The sequence below is a fragment of the Parus major genome, chromosome 2, assembly GCF_001522545.3.
Source record: "Parus major isolate Abel chromosome 2, Parus_major1.1, whole genome shotgun sequence".
NCBI classification, from domain to species: Eukaryota; Metazoa; Chordata; class Aves; order Passeriformes; family Paridae; genus Parus; species Parus major.
This window is the reverse complement of record NC_031769.1, coordinates 2,915,655-2,940,971: the sequence shown is the minus strand read 5'-3', so window position 1 is coordinate 2,940,971 and position 25,317 is coordinate 2,915,655. Positions and strand designations below refer to the sequence as shown.

Here is a 25,317-nt window from a genome sequence, read left to right as displayed (position 1 = left end):
AAGTCTCAAATGCATTATTCGATGTCTCAAATGCTTCTACACATCCCTCTTTAGGAAACTGAATTAAACTGAGTAAAGAAAGCCACTGAACTGTATTCAGAGAACTGGATACTGGACCAAAGGCCTCTTCTGGGAAATTGGGTTCTTCAAGACATAGAAAGTCTAATATGAGATAGAAATTCTCCTTTTTTTTTGGTTTGTTGCTTGCTTCTTTCTAACCTATCCTATTCAAGACAAAGCCAGGAGCTCAGGGGAGGGTTACCAGGGATTTTAATGGAAAATGATGGATTGAAGACTTTCCAACATGTTTTTGAGGAAGACTCCAGGCTGTTTTAACCTCTAATGACTTTGAAAAGTAAGATGTAACCATCACTTCTATACTGCCTTTTCAAACTCAAAAAAACTGATTTATTGGCCTTCAAAATGTTTTCAGTGAGCAGATAAACCAGGATTTCTTTTAACCTCCACAGAAATGTTACAGGAAGTTTTGCAGGCTATTCCCTCTCAGCAATAATATCTGCAAAAGGGCAAAAATTAGAGCACGACTTTGTCTTTAAAAACCTTTAAAAATTCTGCCTACATTTGGGTTTTAAAGTAGCATAGACAGACTTGTCTTAATTATGAGGCCCCAGAGATGGTTCATCCATGCTAATATTAGAACAGAAAGAGGATTAGGGGCACTGTTTGAAAAGAAAGTTAAGAGATGGGGCTTTTTCATGCATTATATTACTCTGGTGGGTAATTCAAAATACATTTTATAAATCAGCATGAGTGACTCTTAAAATAATACTTTTTGCTCTTCAACTCTAGTAACTCAATTCTGAAATGAAAATTTTCAGGTGTTAATAGGATCCCTGCTCATCACTTTATGTTTAAACAGACATTTCACTTTGCAGTTTGCTCATACAACAAATGAATTCTCTGAGTAGAAGTAACAAAATAATTGTTCCATAAATCTCTCACTATTTCAGTTCATAAAGGTGGATCCAGCTGGACAGCTGGAAAAATCCACCCCTCTGTTTTCTGGAATTCCTGGATTCTGTTACTGTTGGTTTTGGAATATTTGGAATACTGTTGCATTTGGAATATTCTTAGGCTTGATGTTGAAAAGTCATGAAAATTTGAGATGATGCTGTACCATCTACACTGAGTCCTCTGCTGAAAGGCCTGAAAGCAACAGCCACTCATAACCCAACCTGAAAACAAACCACAACATTTGAAAGGTTTTAGTAAAAGAGCACTGAGGAGAAGTGGGTTAAATTAACTCCCACCTCATGCCAGAAGTGCTGGGAATGGTGGAAACACACAGGATTAGTTGTGGAAAATATTCCGAGGAGGAAGAGTTATCTTTTCTCCAAAAGTCAGCCTGAGAGAGTTCACAGGTGGAATGAGGGACACAGAGTGAGGGTGCCAGACTCCTGCTCAAGGCAGGCTGCATCTCCTGTCTTCTCTCCTCTGGTAAATGCACACCTGCTGAACCAGAGCCTCAATCACCATCACTCATCAGAGCTGCTGGAAAAATGGAGAGGTTCTTTGTTTACATGGCTGGGGAAGCTCCTACCCCACCCCTGGGGAGGTGGAACTGCCTTGGCTTTACACAGAGGAATTGCTAAAACAGGTCCATGTAGTGTCACTGCTGGACACAAAATGATTCACACAGCTCAATGTGTGTGACAGAAAAAAGAGAGAGGTTTATTCTGTCCTTTCAATATTTATAGATTCTCAACAACGACCAGGGATTGGATAGGTAGGTTATGACCTCCCCAACCACACTGGTCATGAAAAATGTCCATCAAAAAACATTTCTTTAATGAAATGCATGAACATCTATGTTTATAGTTACTTTCCTGAGAAAGTGGCTGGAAACTATAAAAACAAGATCAGAAGGCTTAATTCTTAAAACAACAATGTAGTCCTGCCTCCTGCCTCTGAAAATGGGGATAAATCATCATAAAACATGATTTGATGGTTTCTTTTGGAAATCCTTATCCACTGGTAGTGGTACTCAGAGGTTGGGGAGGTGCTGGCACAGGTTCCCACAGAACTGACCTGGATCCCTTGAAGTGTCCAAGGCCAGGCTGGACAGGGCTTGGAGCAGCCTGGGATAGTGGGAGATGTCAGGGATCCAGTGGAACTGGATGATCTTTAAGATCCATTCCAACCCATTCTGGGATGCTTTGGTACCCACGGTGGTACTGCAGTCAATCCCAGCGACACTCAGAGCAATGAACCATTGGCTCAAAGTTTGTTTCCTTCTGGGATTTACTGGATTTGGCTTTGGCAGGGCTACAACCACAGGAATTCACAGAATCAGAGAATGACTGGGTTGGAAGAGACTTTCAAGATCATCGAGTCCAACCCAGCCCCAACACCTCAACCAGCCCCTGGCACCGAGTGCCACATCCAGTCTTTTGTTAAACACATCCAGGGATGGTGACTCCACCACCTCCCCAGGCAGAACATTCCAGTACTTTATTATTCTTTCCTTTTTCCTAATGTCCAACCTGTATTTCCCTTGGCACAGCTTGAGGCTGTGACCTCTCGTTCTGTCAGTGCTGCCTGGAGAAAGAGACCGAGCCCAGCTGCCCACAGCCACCTTTCAGGGAGCTGTGGAGAGTGATCAGCTCACCCCTGAGTCTCCTTTTCTCCAGGATAAACACCCCCAGCTCCCTCAGTGGTTCCTCACAGGGTTTGTGTTCCCAGCCCCTCACCAGCCTCCTTGTCTCCTCTGGATGTGCTCAAGTCCAGAATTTTTATGATAGGCCAGTGCAGAGATAAAATATCACTGACACTTCAGGGTTTGAAAACCAACACCAAGCCCTGTTTCAGATGTAACCCACAGACTTTCCATTTAGAAACAAAAAAAAGGCAGGTGTTATTAATTTGTAATCATGCAACCTCACTGAAAGTAATGCCACTGTTGGACAGAAAAAAAATAAAGAAAAAATGAGACATATACAAGAAACTGAGAGCAGTGATGATGCTTCAATTTGTCGGTTTTCCTCAGGCTTTAAGAAAAAGAAAGACATTAAACCATTGCATAGTTAAAGAAAAGCCTTGTGGGCAGAGCATTACTTGGGATTTGTTGTCTATGGGTTATTTTCTGTTATTAGCTTCACAGTGCCTTGAGTGAAAAGTTTTTGCTCTAATCTGCCTACAGGGGTTGGGTGATGGGGCTTTCTAGAAATCAGGAGCTCTGCATTTGGTGCAGGGACATATTATGGCAATTTGGGAGGCATCTGCTGAAAAGGTGGCTTTAGTAGGAAAAGAGTAGCTCCTGCTCACCATAAAAAAAGGAAAATTTAGGAACCAGAGCAGAGCAGAGCCATCGGAGCAGACATGTCCAATCTGGCACAGCGTCCCCAGACACAGCCAGAGGTGGAAGAAGCTGATTTAAAATGTTATTCCTTGGATCAATATTTCCCAGTATCTCAGCAGTAACCTGGCCTGACTCTCACTGGAAATCACAGTGGGGTGCTTTCATTGCAAATTTACACATAAAACTTAGAGATTTCAGGAAGTGCTGTGGGCAGTCCTCCAGGAATTGAGCTTTGCATTCCTGTGTATCATAACACAAAGGGGGTTTTTTAACTGCATTGAATGTTACTGACCAATTTGAGTCAAAATTCACAGGGGTGTTTTGACTCTGAGTCTTTACCACAATAAAAATCTTGCCTGGAACACAGTGACCACTAAAAATTACCTATGACAACCATGAGAATGCTAAAATCCTGAGACAGTTTAGAGAGACAAATGTGGGGCTTGCATTTACTTTTAGACTTCATTTTCTTCACTTCTTGTAAGGTTATTTCACCAAAACCTTAAGTGGTTTATTCACTGGGAGTAGTATAACATTGTTTTCTATTTCCTCTGTTCCATGATCGTTTATTCATTTCCCCAAACCTGCACAGAAAAATCAAAGTAAAGGCACTTTGGGCTTTGATGTACTTATGTTGGACAACAGGAGATTTAGCAAGCACTGGGAGGAGCAGTTCTAGCAACATCCTCATGCCACACTTAGTGCAATTTAATTAAAAGCAATCTTTCCTGAGAGTCCATTCAAAAATGGTGCCCCTAAGCTGCAGTGGGGGTAGAAAAACTGTAATTTAGATGTCACACAAAAGGCAGATCTTCACTCATTAAGAAGTCCATTAGCACACTTGGGGAAAAGTAGGAACATTTTCTGTGCTCTCTGAAAATTAGGGAAGTGCTTCAAAGCTGGGCACTGAATATATTATTCACCTTTGAAAAAGCAATTCTATGGGATCAAAGAGCCAGCAGTAACACTCAGCCTTTTTTCAAAATTAATCAAAGCTCGAAGAATTGGCTGAATTCATTGGCAAGATGAGAAGGCTTCAAGAACTTGAAGGCTCTTTCCAGTGATCTGTTTCAGCTTCCGATGAACTGCAATCCTAAAGCCTCACAAATAGGTTTTGTGTACATAAATCATTGACTGAGAATATTTATCACTGTTCTTTCTGCCTCTGTCTCCTCAGCTTGCATTCACTCAGATCCCATCTCAGATATGCTCTGAAATTAATCCTGTGCTCCCAATTCCCGCTGCCTGTGCTTCCCCAGTTCTTCTGATATGACCCTGATGCCTGAATATTTTAGTTCTCCCTCACACAAGGTTGTCTGCCTTTCATGTCACACATGGACTCCCACCTTGGAGGATTAAAACGCACCTGGGATTTAAGAATACTGAAAAACACAGCAAAGACAACTCCTGCATCCCCATATTTAAGTGTGGAATGAAGTGTTCAGTTAGTCCTGAAAAAAAAAATCCTTTGGCCATGATTGCCAAATATATCAGGCAGGAGAATCAGGCTATGCTTTGAAATACACATATTTTTTTAGTGAAATTTTGATGGGCAGGAAAGGCTTTTAAGATGGAGCAAGATTCATGGAAAAAAAAAGAAAAAGTTGAAGACAGGTTGAAAAACAGACAAAGAAAACCTCAGTCTTTTCCACAAACTTCCCAGTCTGTTAAATGCATTTCATCTAAACCTTCCATCTGCTTAGCTCCTCAAAAAAACAAGTGCTAATTCAAAATCTTTGAGACTGGGGAGCGCAGGACACTGAAGGCAATTTTCACATTTTGCTTTTTCACATTTTTCAAATTTCCAATTTGCTTTAGAGGGATCTGGGGCCCACCCCAAGCTCCATGAGCTGCTGTCCATTTCATAGCAACATTTCCAGTCACTGCAATAAAAACCTTACTGCCCAAGCCCTGGCCTGTAAATAATTCTGGGATATTTATAATGCCGTATGTGTAGCGCTGTGTGCTGTCAGAAAACAAGAAACTATAAAAAATAAAGATTTCTTGTGCAGTAAAAAGAAGTCAACTCAACTCTTACAAGCTCAAGTGCATCCATTTAGGTTTTTTCCACCATCCCCAAGCCATGTTTCCCACTGTGGGCTCTGAAAAGCACCAGGTCACCCCAGCAGAGACAGAATCCAGTCCCCAGCCGTGGATTCAGCTCTCACACAAAGTCCTGCCCTTGGCTTCCAGCTCTGACACCATCCTGGTCCCAGAAGCTTCCAACCCCAAAGCTAAACCCTCATTTCCAATCTTTCTCTTCAGTCAGTTAAATAGATTATTTCAGGAGTCTTTTTGGCTGAAAATGACTACCTAGAGGATATTTTCTGTGTTTGTTTTCTCTCTCTAACTCGATTACCTATGGAAGAAGGGAAGCTGAGACACTGATTGCCTCACAGTCATTTAGAGAAACATATTTTCAATATTGTTTTCAAGACATTGAAGCAATGCTTGAATGCTCCTCTGTGGATTGGACTGTATTTATATGACTGTGTTTAACTGCACGACCTTATAGAGAACAGCACTTGCTATACATATTTATCTGTGTATGTCATTATATTTATCCACTCATAGGTATTCTTTATGAGACAGCACAGCCATACTAATTTATTTTGCTTATGAATGCTGTGTAATTAGTATTACCTTGAGAAAATTAATTTATCAGTGCTCTGCTAAATTGGGTAGAGCATTTAATTATTACTAATGCTTGAAGAAAAACAGAACACTAATAACTGAGGATCCCCATTTTCTCCTATTGCAAGTATTCCTGTAAATTAAAGAGAAATTTCTCCTTTTCTGTATCACTTTTTTGCCTGCAGGTGAGTTTCATGTCATCTAATCCCAAAGTCCTGAAACCTGGAAATCAAAGTCTTACAGCAAGCTCATTTAATTGATCTGTATTCTTGGAGTGTTTCTATCTCTTCCCAGTAACACTGAAGGAGGCTCAATGAGTAGCTTTAGACCAGATTCCTAATTTTAGACAGTTAATTGTAGATGATTAATCTAAATTCCCCATCAAGCATCCCTTAATGATCAGTGAAAGCAGACAAGCAGTTCCAGGGAAGGATTCCTGCTTTGCTCAGACACCTGCATGAGGACAGTGACTGCCTGTACAGGAGCCTGTCTCACCCCATTAACTCCCTCCTGGCTAAAAAAAACACCTAAAACCAGATTATTCCACACATCCAGCTCCCCATGGAGAGGAACTGAAGGTTTGCAGGGACCAGACTGGTGGAAGAAGCACAAATTAAACATGAATTTTACTGGGAGCTCAGCATCTTGCCATGGGCTTGGCTCCATACGTCCATTAACACAAGAAATACTTTGCTGAAGGGAATGTACAGCTCAGTGGTGACCCACCTGTGCTCACAGTCTCACCTCCATTCATTAGATCAGACTAAAGCCCTTCCCAGAACTGGGAAATGTCAGTGTTTGAAGAGGAAAGCAGTTTAGCACAGCAGGAAGAGCAGTGAAGGCAGAGTCTTTTCTGCTCCTTGTCCTCTGCTTCCTGATACGCTGAACTCTTCAAGACAGGAAAAGTCATTTTTAGGCATTTCAACCTCCACTGCTCTCTGTTCCTTGTCACTTACCAGGGAATGGTGATTTTTTTAGTGTTGAGGACTCTGTTCTGCAAGGCACAAAATATATCCTGCAACATCCCCGTGGAGCTGACAGGAGGTAACTGTACCCAGTTCCACAGAGGAAGTTTTCAGGATTAGCCCTCTGGTTTATTTTCATATCTGATTAATGACTTATCTGCAGAATCCATACAGGAATTATTTCTCTGCTCTCATGATCCTTTGAAATAGGGAAGGATTATTTCCTCACTACATCCCAAGGGTCTCAGGCCTTCCCTGACTCTTTAACTGAACATGCAAAGAGACCTAGACTGAGACTCAAACCCCACTGACATTCAGAGCGCTGCCTCTCACCAGACATGGAGCTGATGTTCATATTTTGAGGCCAAAAGCTGTGTAGATCACGCAGTTTATAGAATTTCTTTTCTGATGGGCACAGCCTGCTGCAATATGCTGCAATATTAAAATGATGTATGGCAGATGTGCACCATCCATCACTTCAGCTCGGCTCCACTCTGCTGACAGCTGCAAGAATGAGTTGTGCCTCTATTAGGTGTAAAAAGGCTGGCCCAGATGCCAAAATCACTTTACCTGCAGCAGTCTAACCCTTTTTGCAAGAAAGAATGGTATTACACATGATAATAGCTACGCTGGCCAGGTTTTCATAGCAAGGACCCACAATCTATCCCTCGTACAAAAATCTGTGTGAATGCAGAGATGTGTGTAAAGATCCAGAGGTTATGCAGGTGTGAAAATTTACATCTCATCTCTCACTATTTCTAAATGAAAGGTCAGGATCAGTCTGTAATTTAAGCTCTCACAGTTATCTGCAGAGGAAAGCAGGCCCTAGAGAAGTGCCCACTCCATCTGGCTTTCTCAGGACAAAATGGAATGTTTCCTGGGATGGTGACTCTCTCCCTCCTGAGTCCAGCAGGCTCCTTAATCCCAGCCCACGCTGAACATTTCACTGTGAAATGAGTAAAGTTTGAGTTAACTGGCAATCACACCCAGAGGAAGGGTTCTAAACACTTCCCTGAGGCTGAGGATTGAGGGCAAGGAAGAGAAATTACCGTCCTTGGATTTGCACCAATTTTTGTTAAGCATCCCAGGCAATGCCAGTGGTGGAGCGTGGAGATCAGGGAGGGACAGCCCTGCCTGGATTGTGTCCCTGTGCTCATCCATCTTCCCTGTGGGAAGCCTCAGCTGCTGCCCTCAGGCATTTCCAGTGGCATTACAGTTCATGCTCCTGCTCGGTGCCATCAGAAACCTTCAGCACCGAAACCATCCGTGCCCTGCCAGAGAGGTAAATGTCCCCCATCCTTCAGGAGGAACTACTCCTTCCTAGTTACCCTCCTTGTCCTGCAAAGCCACCTTTCTCAGGACAGCTGGGACAGTGACCTGTCCCTTTCTGTCTGCTACAGCCATTCTGATTTAGGGATGCTCTTCTGTCCTCTGCAAACTGCAATTTTAGTGAATAGAAATGAAAAGACGTTTATTAACAGCATCCTGAGGTCACAAAATTTTAACTAAAGGGGCTAGGTCAACACATTAACTCAGGGATATTTTTTTTTTCCCTTCCCTCTAACATCTCTGTCTCATAATTTTCTTCGTAGTCCTTTCCTTGTATTTCTTTCTTTCTGCCTGCTCCCTGTTCAGGAGAAAAGTTACCCAGCTTCTGCGGACTTTCCCCCCCCCCAGCTGCAGTGGGGCAGCTGCGGAGCCATCCAGCTGTGGCCGGCAGCCAGATGTGCGGTCCCCCCACCCCCGCGGCCACTCACTCACTCACCAGCGGGAGCAGCAGCCAGCGCAAAGTTCGCATCCTCCGCAGCCCCGCCGGCTCCTGCCGCTGCCTCTGCCTGCTGTGATGCTGCCAAAAGCCGAGCTCTGCCCGCCCCCACCTGCCCAGGGCCCGCCCCGAGAGCCCCGAACCGAGCGGAGACCCCCGGCATCCCCCGGGTGGGAGGAGAGGGAAAAGGGCTCTGCAGCATCCCCCGGGAGAAGGATTCACTTGTCCGGCTGCTCCTGCAGGGCAGGGAGCTGGGACAGCAGCGTTCATCCCTCCCACTGTGGGGATGCTGCTTTGCCAAGGATCCGGGCTCTGAGTGGAGCATAAACTTTGAAGAATTTAAGATATTAAATTATTAACAAGGCCTTAATTAAAATTATTTTTTTGTTAAAATCGAATAAAAAAACTAATCCTTGTTAAATTTAATAGAGAGGCACTACTAGAATTAGGAGTTAATCATTAGCTAATAACTAATTATCTATCAACCTTATGTTTGTTCTGCTGGGCTTGCAATGAGAAACAAAGAATCTTGTGAGGAACTTCAAGAACACAAGACAATTGCAAAGCAGAAACCAATTGGAAACATGAAACTAAAAACATGGCCAGGGGTTCATTTGTCACTTTGTATTGAAAAGGTAGAAAGGTCACAATGAGGAAGAGCCATATCCCTTCCTCCCTGCATGACCCCAACTCATAAAAAGATCACCGACCCATTTCAAAGGACAAACTATGCATGCTTAATTGCTTTTTTCTAATTAGCATAAGAAGGGGAGAGTGGATGGTAACTGGGTTATGAGCATGGATTTGGATTCAATATTTCTGTAAATAAAAAGCCTGTATTCACCTGTATTTGGGGCCCTGTGAATTAAGGGGTGACCCTGCACATCAGCCCAGCACTGCCAATAAACACACACTCTGTAACCCTCATTGGTTAAAGAGTCTTTGTCCATCTCAGCTGGATACTGATACTAGATCATATCCATATTTTGGTAAATCATGAGTGGGTCTGACAGCGTGGGATCCCCTCTGGGACTCAGAGATGGAGTTTCTGGGTTTTGGCATCCTCCTCCTCTCAGACGGAAAATCTTGTGCAGTGACAGAATTTCCTCCATACCTTGAATAAGATATTTTTGGCCCTTGTGTCACAAAGATTTCTTGAACTCAGGTTTATTCTTGGTGCTAAGAAAATTAAAACTTTTTCTTGCCTACACATCATATTTTTTGGGGGAAAAAAGAAAGAGGGGAAAAAATAACCACAGGGTTCATAGGACCCAGGCACCATCTCTGGTTCCTGCCCCACTGAATATTGCACTGAGCTACTTTCAGGACCTGGGAAAACCAAAATTATGAACATGACAAAATCAGTTTTCCCTGATCTGACTGAGGTGCTGTTTCATATCCTGTTTATCATTCATAATTTCCCAGTGGTGTTAAGCACACAAGTTCTGTACAGTCAGGAGATTTGGGGCTTGTCTAAGTTACCCCAAAATAGGCATTCAATGCCACCAGAAGAAATATTGATTTCTTCAGCTTTGTCCCTGGGTGTACAGCTCTTTTGCAAGTCTTGTGTCTGGTTTTCCAGCTACACCTAAATATTTCATATATAAAACATACAACATTTATAACCAAATTCTGATTTAATCTTCTCTTTTCTATATGTTTGTATTTCATTACTGCAAGATGGCACCTGATCCCTGACCTGCACAGCCTCAAGTGGTATTCCAAAAATCAGATTTGTGAGAAAATAATAAGATTAAAACTTTGGGGAAAAAAGAAAAAAAAAAGGTCTGATTTTGACTTTTTCCCCATCTGTAATGACAAAGTTAAAACTGTGGCCACTTTCACTGGTCAGCAAGGTGGTTCCTGTCACACTGGAATAAATTTAGGACCCCACTACAAGGCAGGCAACACATGGTGTCAGGCAGTTCCTACTTCTAATGCAAAGAAAAATGCAAAGTGCAGACCTATCAAACACCCCCAGGACAGGAACAGTTCATAATCCCTGCTGAACTTTATCCAACCAACTCAAATACACAAGATCAGAGAATAACAAAATAATTTGGGTCAGGGGATGGAGCTCTGGCCCCAACCCTCTCCCCTCACAACTCAAATTTCAGGGCGTTGTTGCTCAGGAATTTGTGTTTCAAAGGGAATTTCTCTAAGGAGCCAGACTGTAAACAAGAAAATGCCACTGAAGGAAAATGTGTGGCATTCCAGCCTCCAGTATTTCACCTGGATTCTATTATTTAATGCCTTGAAGGTCACTTAAATGAGGTTTTTTGGATCATCACAACCAGCTTGGAGCAAATGCAAGTGTGAATCACTTTTTTTCTTTTTTTTTAATTTTTTTTTACATAGTTTTTTGTCATGACTATTTGCAAGCAGTTTTTAGGAGAAGGCATTGCTTGTTCAAGCAGACCAGATCTCTCAATATTTACTTTCTCATACGTTTCCTCTCCTCCATCTGCTTTTCCTAACCCATCTCCAGCTGATCAAAAATGCAGTCCACATTCCCATCCTTGAGATTTAAATTAATTAGCTGGAAATTCCTCTTGTAAGAATATTTTTCCATCCTAATAAGGAAATCAATCCTGTTTTTATTGGGTTTTTGTAACATCTCATTGTAATTAATGTTATGAACCTCACCTACATTAAAGTCTCTGATTTCCTCAGTCTTCTAACATCCCTTCATTAATTTAAACAGATCCTTAAAACCTTATTTAGTCTAAAAACTAATTTCTGTTCATCATATCAATTTGCTCTATTCATTTTACTCTTTGCTGTTTCTCTGTATGTACCCAAAGATCCGATAATTAAATAATTCAGGAAAGAAATCATACTTATTTCTCATAAAATTTTCGTATGCTCTGATTCATTTTGCTACTTTTTATCACAAAATAGGTCCTTTCCTGATAAATTGCCTCTAATTAAGCATTGTTGTTTTTTTTTTCTCCAAGAATTACAGGATAACTAATCAAAGATAAGAACCACCTTTGTTTTACTGCTGCTCCACAGCATCAACCTGGGCTCAGAACACAACAGATGTGCATAAAAACATCCTCTTGTTAACAACAACGAGCCATTGTGTTGGTATGAAACTTAATCAATGAGGCAACAGACCTGAGATTCCTCCTAATCCCCCTCATGGATATTCTGAATCAATTGGTGCCATTTAATGAAAATGACTTGACATTTGCTGAGCTGCTGAGCACCTCTGTGGAAGCTGGAGAATGAGGTTTCGATACCATATGTTACCTGAAAATGGGTTTTTCATAATAAAAACCTTCCTGAAATGCACCTGAATTTCCTCCACCAGGCTGGAAAATTGGGTGCCCCAGCCCCAGGCTGCAGCATGAGCCATCAGCCAGAGCATAAAGGTGAATTTATCGACATTTCTAAACAATCCTTTGATAAATCTGACTAAAGATGCAAAACAAAAAGCCCTGGGATTATGAGAAGGAGGCTGCAATTACAGACAGTACATAATTCAGTGCTCAGGCAGAACATGGAGTTACTGAGAAACATCTTGTGACTGTAATTAGCAGCAAAACTTCATGGTATTTAACAAAAGGAGGTTATAAAAAAAGGCTGGAGGTTTTATTCCTGAGAGTGATCTCTGTGGGGTGTTTGAGGCAGAGGGGTGAAATCAGGAAAATCAGGAAAATAAAACAACTGAAGGCTGGGTTTGAATAAAAAGGGAAAGCACTAAAAAGGGAAGGCACTAAATATCAGGTGAGTGCTTGGAGCTGCACAAGGATAATTTATCCAGTTGATGTTCCCTGTAAACCCTCCCTGTGTTATCTCCTTACTGTTTTTCTTGGGTGAAATTGATTGGTGCAGTGTCCTGGGGCTCTGACTCCAGATGTGCCCATATTCTGTTCCTGTTCCTTGGCCTGACCCCAGGGACACCTCCAAAACAAAGGCAGAAATCACAGAGCCTTGGATTATGTGGATTCTGTCCTACCTGTTTTGATCTGTAAACTTAATTTCACCCAAGTATCTAAGGGGCTTTGTGAATTTGAAACACATATCTGATTTGTACTCGTCTTCCACAAATATAGTATTTAACTCTTTTAAAAATAAACTCCTTTAATCTTTCCAGCATTTCTACTTGAAAAAAACAAATCTGTCAGCGATCCCTTCTCTACTTCCATTTTACTCAAGAATAAGCAAGTTATTTTTTCCAACCTAAGGGAAGTAACTTTTCCCAGTGACACACAATGAAATCTTCATTCCTATTAATAGTCTCTAAAGAGTTGACAGACCAGCTGTTGCTGTCCTCAGAAATTGTTTTATTCATTGTATTATTCATTGGTTTCCTTGCTTTCCTCCGGCCACTTCAACTCAATTTCAATTCTGTTTCTTTTCCAAGAAGAGGAGAACAACCCTGATTTTTATTCACTAAAATGCAGGTTTAAGACTCAGCTTGCTCTCTTTCTAGGGGCCATGAAAATATTCATGTTTCCACGAGGTATAGATTGAGCCTATAAAATCAGATTTGGGTAAACAGGAATAATCTATTTTTAACAACACAGAAGTCTAGTTACTGGTGTGTACTGGTCTTTGCTTCTTTTATGTTTAAAAGAGAGAGTCACGGAATTCCAGGATGGTTTGGGTTGGGAGGAATTTTAAAACTCATCTCATTCCACCCCCTGCCATGGGGTGACAGCTTCCAATATCCCAGGATGTTCCAAGCCCTGTCCAGCCTGGCCTTGGGCACTTCCAGGGATCCAGGGGCAGTCACAGCTGTTCTGGGCACCCTGTGCCAGTGCCTCAGCACCAAAAGGACATCTTTTTTCCAGAGTTTTCCCTCTGATTATCCCAATTTCTCCAATGACTGCAGAGGGGATTCACCTCACCCCCTAGAGCAGTACTCACCTCACCCAATTTCAGACATTAAGAATGTGAATGTGAACTGATTATTCTGGGTTATTTTCACAGTCACAGACACCAGTGAATGCAATCTGCCTGACATAATTTGGATGTCTATGGAGGAAAAAATCATAATTTCCTCAGGGCCTACTCCTCTCCACCAGCATCTCTGAAAGGAGGGAAGGATGAGAGCTCAGCTCTGGGTGTTTGCTTGAGGGGTGAAATTCCACACACTCCACACTTTGGGTTATGACTGCCTGATTCAGGCTGGGTAAGCTGGAAAAGTGAACTCCCTCTGTGGTTAATCACCAGCCTAAGGTAATTAGTCAGTTTACCCTTCCAGTTCCTGTGGGAGCCTCCTTTGTGCTGTGGTGTGGTAGGAGACCCTGAGTCCAAAGCCATCCTGTCCCTTTCTGTGACTTCAAAGGCAGGTGTGAGGTGAATTTATTAAAAACATTGAGAAATTTAGATCAACATGTCGGTGTGCAGATGCAAATTGGATGTTTCAGCTTCCTTTGGGGTCAATAATCACCTAAAATACAACCTTTTAATGCATTTAGTCCATTGAATGGTTCTTCAGAGTCCGTCGAGTATTGGCCAAGATCCTGCCTAAATTCACACACTTCAAGGCTCTGCTGTGTTTCCCAACAAGAGGAGGCCATAACCAATTAAAATCCTTTATAACATAATATAATCAATCATCTGCTCTTTTTGCAGAGAGGGGTCAGGGTTAGATCAGGCCCTGCCCTGTGGGCCCCAGCAGAGGCACAGGAGGAACGGGCAGGAATTGATGCCCAAGAAATTCCACCTGAACGTGAGGAAGAACTTCTTCCCTGAGCAGTGAGGTCCAGACAGGACGTGGTGCCCCTCACTGGAGATATTCAAGAGCAATCTGGACTCAATCCTGAGAAACCTGCTCTGGGGAGCCCTGGGGAGCAGGAGGCTGCACCAGACATCTCCAGCCTCATTTCCACCCTTCCCCAGCTTGGGATTCCCTGATTTAACAAGACACAGGGACACTGAAGGCATGGCAGGTCGAGGCTGCCTGGGCAAAGGGAACCAGATTCCTTTGTGTGGAGAAATGAATCAAGCCCTGAAATCAAATGAGATAAATCCCAGCCAGACCAGATATCTGATTTTGGCTGACTTTTCACATTCATCTTCACTAAGAGGAATCCCTTGCCATGTGTTTCTCAAAGATAAATTGAATTGCAAAGCCTGGCTTCCTTTATCAAAATTTATTTTCCTTTTTACCTAAACTCCTTACCTAAACCTATTGTCCACACCATCCCAGACTGTTTTTCCTCAGGACACAGAATTTCTTGCATAGTTGTATCATCTGGTGGAAGACTTCACTTCTTCTATTTAAAGTAAATTCTTTAATTTTACATAGAGAAAAAAAAAAAAGGTCTTTTGCTGACAGAAGATTTTCATAAGATTTTTTGTTCCTTGCTGGTTGTATTTCTGTATAATACAACGAACCCCACAACTAAATCTTCCATTATTTATGCTCAGACTCACGATAAGAAAGGATTTATGTCCGTGACTTTACAATCACATTGTGACTCCCTTATTAAAGAGCTCAGAACATGTAAAGAATCACAAAGTTTACCCTAGAGTTTTCTGGGTGTGGTAAAAGACCTGCTGCTAAGAGAGTGCAGTTTCTGTGGTGATTTTAAAGATGGGTGTCAATACAAACATGATTTGAAGCTACTCTGGGAGGGAAGGTGATAAAAAAGCAGATTTGTCACAAGAGCTGATTCAGATCTGTGGGATCTCCACAACTTTCCTGTTGGTGGGAAATCAGAGTGCTGTGCTGCCAAAAATGATGGGAGATCAGTTGTTTCTGTGCCTTCCTGTGTTATTTTTCACCTCAGCCACAAGGAAATGTGCTCAGCTCTGTTACCTATGAGACAAATCTTTCTCTGAGCAGTGGACAGAAGACTCCACCACTCTTTTCTCTAAAAAACAACAAGAACAAAGTCTTTGGTGTGTTCCAGCTCTTCCTGTCATTCAACACAACCTTTTTAGCATTTCTGCCTAGAATCTCAGCTTTGTGAAATATCACATCCCACTCAGTTTAACCCAAACCCCAATTTCTTAATAGTCATGGGACAGTGTAAACAGAGCCATCTAAGAGGACAATTAGAAAAGGACTGATTGCCTTTTGATTAGCTAAAGATTGCACACAGAGCAAGATTGTAAGATGTAAATACTCCATTTTTTTAAAAATACCTGTTATTTAATAAACAATATCAAATAGAAGTAATTACAGATACAAGTCTGATGCATTGCCAGCCATCATTCCTCATTGGTTAATTAATTCATCCATTCATCCCTGATCCTAGAAAGAATGAGGTTCTTCTCTCCTTCTTCAAGTTTTATGTTGTATACATGTACACCTGAAATTCTCAGGCCATACTTTTATTTATAATGAAAGAAGAGGACATGCTTAAGCATCTCTTCTTGATGAAAATTTTCTGATTTTTATTTTACCATTTACCATTTTCATTTTACCATGATCCTTTATGCAACTGCCTATACTTATAAATGAACCCAACACATAAATCCTTTATGTGATCTGCTCACTGGGGACTCATTATTCTGAGTGCTGGCACTTTGTAAAAAGACAGTGAAAGACAAAGGAAATCATAACAGGAACCAAAATCTTTCCCATGAGGGAAACTTTGTGAGCTCAAGGCCAAGGACTGCAAGTTGTACATAGGGGAAAATAATTGATTCAATTTCTGAGAGGGCAAAATGCTGTAACTAAAGATTTCTGAGTCAGAACCCTCAAATGAGACAGAATCTGCTCTTACAGGGATGAAACTTTCTTTTAGGTATTCCAGATCAAGCTGTGGTCATCAGAGCACTGGTATTTACCCAGAAATGTAATTACCTCAGGGAAACAGGAGGTCAATCAGTCTCTGGCATTAAAATCAAAACCAAAACCAGAGAATTCAACCACAAAGTGGTTTTGTTTATGTTTTTGTGTTTTTCTAGAGAACAGTGTAATAGGGATTGTATTGCACAATTATAATCAGAGAATGAGCCTACTTCTTACAGTGTAACACAATATTGTGTTGAAAAATGTGAGAAAATTCTTATTGCAAAACCCCAATAAAAACAGCTGGGTGAAAACCACATCAGCCTTAGGACTGATCAACACTGAAAAACTCACAAATAGCATGTAAATAAAAACTCCCTCAGTGTTACAACTGATTTACACTCAGGAGAGCAGGAATAAAGAAATGTTCCATGAGGCACAGACAGGGCAAGCTTTGAGATTTAGGGCATTTGCCTATTCCAAGATCCTATTGAGTTAAATTCCTTTATTTGCCAAAAATTCCTTTTATTTTAAAGACAGTTTTATTTGCCTTCCCCTGCTTTCTCCACCAGTCTGTCAAAAACTGTAAGAAAAATTCTGGAATTATAGTGGTCAGGCCAGAAAACATAAATCCATAGATTTCCTCTTGAAAAGGGATAATTCCATTTATATTTTTAACAGAGAGTTTTCTGTGCTGAGCAGTTCGTCATTTCTACACAGTCACTGATCTCCTTTTCCTGGCAGTTAATACTGTATAAAGAGATTTTAATTCTTCCAGATGAATTCTTTGAAAAATTGGTGAATAATTCTTGCATCCTGACAAAATAACTGTGACTTGAAGCTTCAGGCACGTGGCATCTTTACATGCTCTGATCACACCAACTTTGCATGTGCTTTTGGTTTCCTGGTGCAAAAATTATAGTGATTATTTCAATATTTGGCCCTTTTTGTGTGTGTGTGAGATCATGAAAGGGGTTATTTCCCTGAATTTTCTTTTCTCACAGGGAAAATAATAGTGAAAACTGAAATCAGAAAACAAGATCACAAAATCCCTGCAATTGTGGTGGTGAAAAATTCCTCTAAGATCAAGATTTACACACAGGGTGGCTGAAATATGAGAAATTCAGGATGATGATGGTGCAAACAGATTAAATAAAAATAAAATCTGATACCACCTTTAACAAATACCTCCTTTTAGCCGCAGTAAATATAAATTTCTAGGGCTAAATGTATTAAAAGGCACCCAAATGTGAGCAGCTGAGCCTAAACCATTGTGCTGAAAGTGACTGACCAATGGAAAAAGTCATGAAACCATTCACAGATTTAGCCCAGAATATTTTCCAGGAGCTGCTGAGCTGCAGATTTGCTGGAAATCAGCCCTGTATTCTTGGAATGATCTCTGTGTGTTTGTGGTGCTCTTTCACCTTTTTGCTACAGCCACTCTCAGAGTGGTTTTCATGTTCCAAAGCTTTAACAAACAGGAAACAAACTAAAAAAAACTCCTCAAAGACCAACAGAGCAATGCATTTTCTCATTTTAAACATTTCAGGACTGGAAGGTTGATTCTGCTACTTCAATAAAAGCTCTTGGAGCAATAATGTTTTATTGTAAATTATGTTTGCCGTTAAGAGATGCTGGATTTTTCTCTGAGATATTATTAAGGGAATAGCAGCCTAACAGCACTCCTATTTACACTTGCTGCTGGATCTAATTCTGGCTGGAAATACTAACAGCAAATCAAATTACACAGAGGTAGAAGGTGGGCGGGGATGAATGAAGAAATTGACGTAGAGTTTTCCGCGTTGGTAGTTCATTCCTGGAATTGTTTTTTGGGCAGGGAGATGAATCCTGAAAAGACCCATGATTACATCCTTGTCCTGAGCACACATCCTCAGAGCTCTTCCTGGAAGCTTCAGCACCTCAATTCAGGTTGAAACGGGGTGATTAGTGGGTTATTTCTGCAGCTCTGATTAAAGAGGCATAAACTATCAGCTGCAAAAATAATTCTCTTCCAAGAGGAGCAAAACCAGCTCCAGTGGCCTGTGCTAATTAAGAGATGGCAGCGAGCTTGGCATGGAGGGCTTAAATGTTTCCTCCTAATGCAGGGCTTGTTGTTATTATTGTCTCTCCTTCTGACAGGGAAGGGCTTATTATAGTGGAAAAGCTACCGAGGTAGAATCACCATAATTAAAAAGACATTTCATGGAACACGAGGGAGCAAGAGGGAGATTGTCTTTTTATCTGCTGGCTAAATGTGAAAATACTTTGTGGTCTGAGGTTCTTTCATATTGGAGGTGAAACAGAGCTGTTGGTTGGGAAGAAAAGGAAAAGAGTGTGGAAGTCCAGGCACCACAGAACTGAGATTTTTTGAAGTGGAAGAGCAGGAATGATTGGTTTTCCATCTTGCTGTTGTTTCTTATAAATGGAAAAAGTATTCAGGCTGGTCTGGTTGGGTTTCTTCCCTTCCAACACACCACTGAACCCCAAAACCCCAAATGTCAAACAAGTAGGAATAGTGTGCTTAGGTTTTATAAAATCTCCATTTTTTAAGTGAATCTCATGGGAAATCCCAAACTGCCTGAGGGAACATGGTAAATATCAACACTGTAAAAGAGAATCCATCCCCAAAACCCTCTGTGATGTTTTTGTCACCTTAATTTATCTCCTTATTTCTCTGCAATCTGGGGCAAGTAAGGAAATGCCAACTATTGAAAAGTGTTAGAACATAAATGCTGCATTTATGTGGAAACAGAGGCAAGTCAAGCCCTTGGAAAGGTGTTTTGAGCTAAGAAAAGTGCAAGAAAATCAATGGTTTATTAGCATGCAGACCTGAATAGAAACCACATGGACAGATTTTAAGTCTTTGTTAAAATCTTCACCTTCATTATGGAACCCATGCAGAAATGTGGGTACACCAGGAAATGTCTGTGTAATGTACATTTATAAACTTGGTTAATGTTTGCACAAAGCCAACTCTTTAAAGGACTGCTGCTGCATGCATTTTAATGAGAATCCCATAACAAATGAAAAAAAAGACAAAATGAAATCAGAAATAAAAAAAAATTCTAAATAACATTTGGGTTTTGTTCTTGGGGTTACTTTTTCTTGGTTTTTTTTTTTTTTGTTTTGTTTTGTTTTGGGTTGGGGCTTTCTTTGAGCAGAACCAATTAATGATAACAAAAAATTATAATCAGGTTTTGTTGTTGTCTGGGCTTCTGAGAAAGGGTAGAACATCCACAAAAAGTGTTTGTTGACACTTTGAATCCAACAGTTGCAACCAGACCAACAAGGTGATAATTGGGGAGATACCCTGTGATCTCTGCTTGTACCTGTGCTTCAAAATATTGATGGCATTCCCATGGAATATCCAAAGCTAACTCTGAAGGCAGTGGAAATTGGTTATTTCCTCACAGAATCCCAAATTCTGGAAGCAGAATGCCACCAGATGAAGGCAGTCTGTAATTATAAATTAAATGTCCTTTCATTCTCACCCCACTTCCAAAACAACACTAATCTGTGCTTTAAAATTAGTTCAGAAATTTTCCAAATAGGTGTAACATTTTTTTTAAATCCCCAAAATACCATTATTTTATGTGTGATTTTATGAGAGGCTTTGCCATATAAAAAGTTTAAATGTCTTACTGAAACCCTCCAAGTCAAAACAAAAAAGGAATTATTCATACAGTGAATCTGATAAAATAATCTTTTTTTTTCCCCCAGGCTTAAAGAATAATTCAAATAATTCAAGTGCCCAAGGATGGACATCTGGCCTCATTTGAGATTTTTGGGGACATCCTGCCTGGTCTCCAGCTCCTGCTCCAGGAAGACAAAATCTATCAGCAAAATACAGCACTGAAAATTCACCTGAAAATGAAATCCTTCTGTGAACACTTCAGTGCTTTCATGGAGGATGGAATGTGTGATTTCTGAATATCTGTGTGCCCTCAATGGTTTTCCGAAAAATTGAAATCCAATGTCCCACTTCAGCCACTCTTGAGGAAGTTACAGTCTGGAAAAAATAATAAAAATAAGATTTTATAGAGTGGAGTATGAACTCTTCATCAGTTTTTATTGTGCATGAACAGTGCTGGAGACTCACACTTAGAAAACACAGAAATCACATGATAGTTCAAATTTTATGGCTCATTTTCATTAAAAAATAAAAAAGTCCTTCACTGTTTCCACTAATCACAGATCTACCTTCTTTATTCAGGATCTAAAAAATCTGAATAGTGAGTGAAAGGTGATTTTTTATGCACTGCTGGCACAGAAAAATATCACATAGCACTTTTGTGTATGTCAGTAAATGAAGATTTGTCTGTCAACAGTAATTTAGTGATTGGTCCTTACATTTTTATAGGTTTATCTTTGAAATGCAACTCTCTGGAATATATTAATATTCCTATAAGTATTTTTAGTCCTTGGAGACATCAATTAACCCTTTCAAAACTCTGGAGGGGAGAAAAAAAAGGACCTGTAGCTGTAATGTGCTAACAACACAACCCTTCCCAAAAGACCAAACCCTTTTCTACCCTTGCTAACTTCACATCCCAAAGATTTTCCTGGCAGAATTTCCAGCTCTTTCCTGTCTCTCTCCCGGCTGGGTGGCACTAGATGGAGCTGCAGACCTGCAGGAGGCTCCGTGCTCCATCCCTCTCCTCCTGCCCGCAGAGGGACCCCGAGCTCTTCCCATCTCCCACCAAAATCCAAACCAAAATCCAGGCTGGGATTTGGAGGTGTGGGACAGGCAGAGTCCCTGGTTGTCTCAAAGGGAATTTTTTTTTATTATTATTTTTTTAACTGAGTTTTGAGAAGTGTGGATTTTTGGGAGCAGGTAAAGATGGGATGGTCAAAGGTGCGCAGCAGAGAGTTTGGGAATGTTTTTGTGCTGTGGTTTAAGCAAGCTGGCAAATAAGGACCAGGCAGGGGCTCACTCCCTCCCTCCCCTGAGATGGGGGAGAAGAATCAGGAGAGAAAACTCATGGCTGGAAAAAAAAGATGGTTTAATACCAGGAAAAGCAAGAGTCCCCCACACAAGCAAAGGAAAACAAGGAATTCACTCCCTGCTCCCCATGGGGTTCTGCCAGCCCTGGAAAGCAGGGATCCATCAGGTGTGACAGTGATTTGAAGGCAAACACCATCATGTTGGAGTCTGAGACACAGACTGTGTGTCCTTGTCTCTGATGCCTGGCTCTGACATCCAGGAGAACACTGAATTTCATAGAACTTGAAATTTATGGGCGTGTTTTCATGGTGATACATGAAAACAACTGTTAAAGTTAGATAGAAAAACTGAAAGTGTGTGTGTGTAGATTAGAGAGTTTTCTTAAGCCACTGGGTGAAAAAGTTAGAGTTTAAACTACTCTAGAGAGCAGAAGACAAGATGGAGCATTTAGAGTGTTGTCTCCTTCTATTTTTTTAATTTCCTTCTTCAAGAGGTTTTTGGGTAGCAGTAGGTGTTTGGATAGAAAATGTCCCAGTGCAGCACACAGGTGATGGGTCATTGGGTCACTCAGAAAAATAATTTACGTGTCTATGGTTAATTGGATAAAAGTAGATATAAAGATAAAACAGCCACGTGGTTTGGGGACATTTTGTGCCTGCAAAGCCAAAGTGAGCCAAAAAGGGCAGGATGAATTGAACTTGAGCAAAAGTCTGGAAAAGTCTGCCAAGTTTTGTGATAACATCCTAATAAACATGAGAAACAAGATCCTAACGAGCTTTGGAGTTTTTGTTCTGACCTGGAGAACTGAGATAAACAGAGCTCCTCGTGAGGGAATATCCCAAAGGAGCTCAGCTCAGAGGAGACTGGGAAATCCAGGAGTGAGTAGAAGTACAGAAGCAGAATCAGAGAAAAAGAGATTAAAAAGTTATACATCACTCCAAATTCCCCTTCTCCTTCTCAGCTCTATTCGCTGAGCATGTTATAAGGTGTGGGATATCAAATATCAGATATCAAATCAATTTGGATCAGCTGTCCCAGCTCTGTCCCCTCCAAACCTCTTGGTCCTTTCAGAGTTAAGCAGAAAAGGCCTTGATGCTGCTCAAGCCCAACTCAGCCATGACAAAAACATCCCTGTGTCACCACAGCCCCACAGCAGAAAGAAAATGAAATCTGTCCCTGCCAGACCCAACGCCCTGTGCTGAGTTTTGGGATGTTTTCCCAAGGAATGCAGGGTGGGAATGCAAAGACAGGGTTTGCTAAGTCTGGGGCCTTGAGAAGCTGCATCCTTGCAGAAGCCCAGGAGACAGGTGGATCCCTCCTCCAATGTGGGACATCCCTGAGATGCCCTCCCAACACCTCTGATACTCCATTCTCTCTTTTCCCTCCCTTTTCAGCAAGTTACAGACCCAGCTCCTGTGGCCTAACGCTCACCCTCAGCTCCTTCACCTGTGCACAAGGTCTCCCAAAATTCCAGATGCTCCTCCAGACAAACACTGAGCCATCCCAGAACGGTCCCATTTCAAAACAAAATGTTTAGCTGAATGTGGCTGCTCATCATTTCCAGATTTCCTGGCGTGTAGTTAAGGGAATTTGATAGGAGATGGAGCAGCTTCAACGAGGAACCTGCAAGATGATCAAAGCTGCCAGGTACATCCTAATAACACCCTGCATGATGATGATAGCATCCAAACTGGTGATTCTACAGCAATTTTAAAAATATAGTTCCCATTTCCAAGGTAAATTAGGCAGATGCACTTTCTCCTTATCAGAAAAGGATGGGATTAGATTTAATGTCCCAAGACATATAGCTTGTATAAATCGTTATCTAGAATATAAGTTATATAAAATGTATTTCTGTGCATTCTTATCCAACTTTAGACACATATTTGTTCATATTTGCCTTCCCTTGAAGATAAACTCTGCCATGGGTACTGCCTATTCAGTCACTAATTAGTTAAAATAATTAATTGACTCTACTGCTCTGTCACTCTCAGAAAGCCAGACAAATACGACAGTTCTTGGGGAAAAAGTGGCTTTTCTTTGATATTTACTTAGAGTGATTTCAGTTTAATTTTTGGATTAATATGTAGGAATCCTCCTTTTGTAGTGCTCAGGCCATTTTTTCCCCCCCACTTCATCTGCAACAGGTGCCTGCCTTAATGAGGTGCAGGAGGCTTTGAAAAGGGCAGATTTGTGAGCAGCTGCCTCACATCTCCATGCTCTGCTTCGTGGCTGATGGCAACACGAAAACCTGGCCTTGTCCAGCAGCAGGATTGCTCCTGGATTTAATGAGGGCAAGCCTGGAAAGGGAGGTGACATCTTTTGTAAGAGAGGCAGACACGAGGGGAAAAGGCAAAGCACGATCTTTTTTTTGTGTCTGAGAAAGCAGAAGCGCAAGGTTCCACCTAAACTGAGCTTGGGGAACTGTTCTATGTTTAATTTTGTGCTGATCAGCCAGAACATAAGTAAAAGGAGACCTTGGGAAAAGGGAAAAATCATTATTTGATGTGTAAATATTCCTTTATTCATTTGCTGATTAATTAAATATCTGGAATTTTATTTCCCCCTCAAAAAAACCTTAATTTTTGTTATCTATTTGGAACAAATTATGTTATTAATCTATTTAAATCAGCCCAGCTTTGGTGTCCAGGCTGGGCCACCAGGGCTGGGTTGTACCAATCCAAGTGGTATTTACATTCCTGGGATGGAAAGTCCATTGGACAAGGAATTAACAAGTCTTAGAAATAAAATTTCTGTAGGAAAAGGGGAAGGGACTCTTTATGCGTGGGGTTTTTGTGGTTTTGTTTTTTTCCTATTTGTGTGTGGATGGGGATCTTGTCTGTCTTTAGAACCCTTCACCAAAACCTTTAACCTAATAATTTTGGCTAATATTTGGAGGCTCTTTGATCTCCCTTAAACATCAGGGAACTTTATTTCCTCGTGAGCAGTTTTCTCCCAGAGCTGGCTGAACATTGAGCAGCAAACCCCAGCTCTGAGCAGCCAGTCCAGCAGCAAGATCACTTCATCAGGCTAATTAAAGAACAATTTAATAAGCTCACACAGGACACACTCAGAATGCTGCAGTCTGTGGGGAGAAGAGTCCATCAAAGGAGTTCTGCATCAGGGAATATGGCTGGGGTTGTTAAAGCTCTGATGGCACATTTCTGCCCTCAGTGCCGCGAGCTTTCCTTTAAACCTTCCTTCAGAATGCGCTGGGTCTCTTTCATTTAGCTGCTCGCTGCTGAAGCAGGGAAATATCCTGTGTTTGGAGCCTCTCCTCACATTAAAAAGTGATTTTTGCTTTAATGCAGGGTGACCACTGATGGCAGAGGGAGCAGAATTTGGGGCCTAATTACGAGAATCCCCTGCTGTGACGAGCAGAGGTTTTGTTTGCAAGCAGGGAGAGCAGGGATGGTTCAGGAGGTTGGCAGAGGATGGTGCTGAGGCAGAGCTCAAGCTGATGAGCTGAATCCATAAACCAGCACAGCTGATTAAAAGCAGACTTTAAGACTTGATTTTTAATTTTCTTGTAATTTTGTAGAACTTGCTATGAGATGTTTCTGCTCAGCCATTATAATTTTAATGCTTCTTTCTTCTTAAGTGAAAGCAATTTTGAAATTTTGTTGGGGTTTTTTTTCCCTCTGCTTTCACATCTCCCTCATGTTTTCAGAAAATTGGAATTTTTTATGGAGATGTAATACTTTTTACTGTTTGTCATAGAATGGTTTGGGTTGAAGTGTCCTTAAAGTTCATCTTATTCCACCCCATGAGGAGAGACACATTCCACTATCCCAAGCTGGTCATAATTATGGGTTTTTAATTTTTTTCCCCCAAAATAACCCTAAATACATTTTGATTTTGACAAGTAGAATGGAAAAGCAGAATGAATGCACATGTCAGCCCTTACTGGCAGGGAAGGGGCCGATCTCCTCCTCAGCCCCAGGCAGTGCATTTGTCCTTCTCAGTGCTTTGATGTTTCTTGCACAGGAG

At 41.2% G+C, this 25,317-nt stretch overlaps 1 protein-coding gene across 1 annotated transcript in view; it reads right to left on the bottom strand.

Moving 5' to 3' along the window:
• LOC107215127 (vasoactive intestinal polypeptide receptor 1-like) overlaps positions 1-8,762 on the bottom strand; it is a 27,852-nt gene extending 19,090 nt beyond the window's left edge. Inside the window, exon 1 of the mRNA XM_015651107.1 lies at positions 8,684-8,762. Within this exon, the coding sequence (XP_015506593.1) occupies positions 8,684-8,716 (33 nt within the window). The 5' untranslated portion in view covers positions 8,717-8,762. The remainder of the gene's footprint in view (positions 1-8,683) is intronic.
• Positions 8,763-25,317: the final 16,555 nt, after the last annotated feature.